Source organism: Helobdella robusta (assembly GCF_000326865.2).
Source record: "Helobdella robusta unplaced genomic scaffold HELROscaffold_14, whole genome shotgun sequence".
NCBI lineage: Eukaryota > Metazoa > Annelida > Clitellata > Rhynchobdellida > Glossiphoniidae > Helobdella > Helobdella robusta.
In genome coordinates, this window is record NW_008703782.1 from 3,180,219 (window position 1) to 3,184,606 (window position 4,388).

General features: G+C 31.4%; 2 protein-coding genes across 2 annotated transcripts in view; one reads left to right on the top strand and one right to left on the bottom strand.

The window, feature by feature from the left end:
- HELRODRAFT_74293 (hypothetical protein) lies at window positions 1-597 on the top strand (the record flags this gene model as incomplete). The annotated part of the gene is made up of 3 exons (XM_009014816.1): window positions 1-71; window positions 188-258; window positions 524-597. Coding segments are annotated over 3 exons (216 nt in total), but the record flags the coding sequence as incomplete, so codon positions are not given.
- Window positions 598-1,057: 460 nt separating this feature from the next.
- The window catches only part of HELRODRAFT_186794 (hypothetical protein), a gene marked incomplete at its 5' end in the record, with an annotated part of 4,970 nt that continues 1,639 nt past the window's right edge, over window positions 1,058-4,388 (bottom strand). The window contains 7 exons of the mRNA XM_009014817.1: window positions 1,058-1,274; window positions 1,571-1,602; window positions 2,069-2,102; window positions 2,215-2,393; window positions 2,752-2,893; window positions 3,231-3,351; window positions 3,832-3,935. Of these exons, the coding sequence (XP_009013065.1) occupies window positions 1,170-1,274; window positions 1,571-1,602; window positions 2,069-2,102; window positions 2,215-2,393; window positions 2,752-2,893; window positions 3,231-3,351; window positions 3,832-3,935 (717 nt within the window). The 3' untranslated portion in view covers window positions 1,058-1,169. The remainder of the gene's footprint in view (window positions 1,275-1,570; window positions 1,603-2,068; window positions 2,103-2,214; window positions 2,394-2,751; window positions 2,894-3,230; window positions 3,352-3,831; window positions 3,936-4,388) is intronic.

Sequence of the window (4,388 nt, forward strand, 5' to 3'; positions counted from 1 at the left end):
AGCAAATTCTACAGAGGAGGGTTTGATGTAAAAATGAGCAAGAGAGAGGCAAGTCTCATTCTTGGAGTCAGGTGATTTTTTTCCACCCTTCATATTCAAATCACCATTCCAAGTCAGATATTATTTATTAGGCATCTAATAATCTGAATAAGTAAAGAGATTATTGTTAAAAAATAATATTCCACAGCCCGGCAGCTAGCAAGACCAAAATAAAGGAGGCCCACAAAAGAATAATGTTGCTGAATCACCCGGACAGAGGTGCTTTTATTTTTATGAATGATAAAAAAATTACATTCCTCATCATCTGCTATCTGTAGGAAAATTAAGTAATCAATTAAAATTTAGGGTAAAAAACTATGAAATTTGTTACTTTCAATTAAACGAGCCAAGAGTTAATAATTTTAATAAATATACCAAATTTTAACAAATATACCAAAACGAAATGATTGACAAGAAATAATTTAAGCCATAAAAATAGAATAATTGCTTAGAATTAAATCTAATTAAATCCAAATTATTAAAGGAGGTTCACCATATTTGGCAGCCAAAATAAATGAAGCAAAAGATTTGATGGATAAACCAGGAGGTGGTGGATAAGGATGAGACATTCAAATTTTTATCGAAATTATTTTTTCAATTTTTCAACGATTCATATGTTAATTATTTTAAAATGAATACATGTATTGATACATTTAAAATGTGTTGTCGTCATCCATTTGTCGTCGAATGAAGAAAGATAAAAGTAGATCTTAAAATTAATGATGTCACAATACAATTATTATCTTTATAATATCAATCAACATCGATAACAAAATAAATAAATAATAAAACAATAAAATTATATCGAGCAAATAAACATGTTTGTTTAACAGCAGATAGTAAAAATTCATAAAATTAGTACCTATGTTGGTGCATCATTCACTCTGGTTTATTACGTTTATTGAATCGATCTTAGAAATATACAGCCATTTGTCATCATAGCTTTCAATTTTTGTAGAATTCAAAAATAGATCTAATGTAAATTAATTAATCACTTTTCGAAGAAACAAACAAAAACAAATTAAAAGTTTAGAAAATATAAATGTTGCAAGATGAAGTTTTATGTGAGGTTGTTGGGACGTGTGTTTATGTATATGTGTGCGTGCGTAGGCATGAAGAAGTTGTTCTCATCATCTGAGTAGCACTGACGTGGCGGTGATGACGTCATTGTTCGTCCTGTTGAGCGCATCTATGGCGTCATCTCTCGGGAAACCCATGTCCACCAACTGCTGGATCTGAACGGTAAAAATATTCATGAATTAAACCAACCATCCTCTTCTTGTCATCGACGTCATAAATTGGTCGTATCACCATTCAACAATCTCTCAACCCATCGTCATCTGGAGATCAGTCATTATCATAATATCTAAATAACCGTCAGCTTATTAACATTTCTAAACAGCATGTTGTTTAAAAAAGTCGTAGGAATTCAGTATTCGACAAGAAAATATTGATTGAAATTGGGAACAAATGATTTCGTAAAATAAGCAACGCTTATAAACGAAAAATAAGTTGGCAAACACTGTTTAACCTGCTGTTCTGATATGGCTGTGTTTCTTGGCTCTGCAACAAAATAATTTCATGTTAAATCATTTTACGTGTATTTATTTTTATACAAGATAGCGATAACACATCTAAATTGATATTACTTATCAGGGACTAAAGTGTCAAAAAATTATTAGGACTGAGCATTTCATTTATGCAAAGCCATCCTATAGTTGCATACGTTAATGAACCTAGTAACAAATGTTTGATAATAAAGTGAGAAAAAAACATTATAAATATTTTAGCTTAGATTTCAATGCATGAAAGTGAGATAGTGATATATCATTGATGTACATACATTACACAATGAATAACTCGTTGATGAAAGTTAGGAATACAGTTTGTTGGATCACAAAAACGTTATTCTAAAAGGGAATGCTCTATATGTACACGAATATTCTAGGAGATGTGGATAAACCCACGTTGGCTGTTGCAATTGAAATGTTGAAATTAAACCTCAACGGCAAAAGTAAATTTTACTAACGACTGGTATATCTTCTAAAGAGTCCAAATAAGTTCTGCCAAAAGAAATTTATTATTAACTGAAAAATTTTAAGAATATGAAAAAAAAGAGATTTTACTGGGACAAAAAATAATGTAAACAAACAAGGTGTAAATTTCAAAACAGACATTGATGTTGTTTGCTTCCTGTTGAGGAGGTGACGACGATGAGGAGGATGAGTATGAGGATGATGATTGCAGCCAGGCCATGTTCTCCAGTTGTTCCATGTACTGGGACCTCTGCAACTCCAGTGTCGCTCCCATAGGACGCTTCAAGTAACGCGGTGTCGGAGATTTTAGCATGTGACCTGGTGGTCAATTTATATAGTTTGTGATTGAAAAAAAATATTTTAAACCACAAAATTTATCTGACATAAAGTAACTTACAAAATGTAAACATGAGCAGAGCTCACAAAATTTAAAATGCTGAACAATTGAGCATGTTATACGACTGGAAACATAAAGAAATACAAAAAGAAATAGATATGACTTTGCAAGAACTATACATCCATATGCTCTGTGTTATTGGAAGGTTGGCATGATGCATAGGACGCTATATAAATGATAACTAGACTATTATAACTAGATAAAAAAAAGATTACTAAATTAATATTACAAGATAAAAAATGATTAAAAGATTATTATAACTAAACAAAAAATTTTAACCGAGGGTGTTTTCAGAAAGATGGGCAATGAATGTTGGCATGTGTGTCCACGACTTCATGAGGATGACATTGTGGTAGTATGCAAGTCCGGAAAACACACCAATCCCCGCCAGCATCATGCTTTCCATAGAAGTGCTCAACATCTGGTGTGCATATGTGAATTCATGTGTGGATGTGTGTGTGTGTAAAAATGTTGTGTGTGTGTGTGTAGAAATGTTGTGTGTGTGTGTGTATGTGTGAATGTTATGAGCGTGAGGGTTGTGTGATTATAGCAATGTATGTGTGTGTGTGAGCTTTAATTGTAATTATAGGATTTTCAACAATTTCAATTTTTAACATTTTAATGAGAAAAAGAAGTATGAGATGATGTTAATGAAAACAATAATGACTGAAAGTTTTGATAAAATCTGATAGAACATAAATATTGTTAAGACATGCGCGACAAGGAAAATATTTTAAAAGTAACAAATTTCTTTGAACCTGCAGCCCAACCACGTAGGTGATGCTCTTTCCAGTGAAAGGAAAGCCCCAGATGTGCATGATGACGATTCTTGGAATGTCGCAGTAATATGGAACGTACAGGGAAAATAATGGCCCCCACCTACATTACACGTGCAATAATTATCTTGAAAAATAAATTACAGCTTCAAGATATTTTTAACCTACCTTATTTTGTATCTTTTGAGCCAAAAAATATACAAAATAAGATATTTTCATCGTATGTAATGTAATGTTGCTTAGTGTTTTCGAAGTCCATTGTTTAAACTTTAAGAGATGCTTATGCTATGTAAGTGTTTGTGTTTACGCTCAATACAAGTCTTTGTTTATGTTTATGTTTGCATTTCCATTTGGTTTTTTGGTTTATGTTTTAATTTAATTTGTTAACATTTTACCCTTGGTTTTTCAAAGTGGCATAGAATAGTTCAAACGTTCATTTAGTCAAGCTATATGTATAAACTACATCAAAATAACATAATAAACAATCAATAGCAACAGATTATCTTAAGTGTAAAAATTAAATACTTTAATAAATAAAAACTAAAAAACAAAAAAAAATCAGTCCTAAAGTCAAAGAACTAACAATCCGGTTGGCATGGCATCGACACGATATTGCAGCAGGTGCATGAGGTTGAGGATGAAGAGTTCGATGATGTTGCTCAGTGCGTACGTCACTATGAAGTAACTCTGGGGGATGGTTGTGTGTGTTGTCGCTTGTAGACAGAGAACATTCTAAATTTAACATTACTATCAGTCCAACTCTGTGATCTACGTAGCGACGTCACTACAACAATTATTGGCGCCTTTCAGTTTTTTTAGATTTATGTTCAGTGTATGCATAACTGTGCATGGCAAATAATAGAGCATCATACACTTTGGCTTAAAAAGAAATATCTGAGCACTCTCAGTCAGAACCATTCTTGCCAACATTTGAATTTTCAAAAGCGGGACATTATATATATATATATATATATATATATATATATATATATATATATATATCAAAAATTCAACACTACTTTCAACATTGTTCAACTTTTTTAAATTTCTTTTTATTTTATTAATTTCAGAGAAATTAGACATTTTATTGTTTTTTTAAATTTTTATTAAATAAATTTGCAAATAGCTATTTCGAGTTAT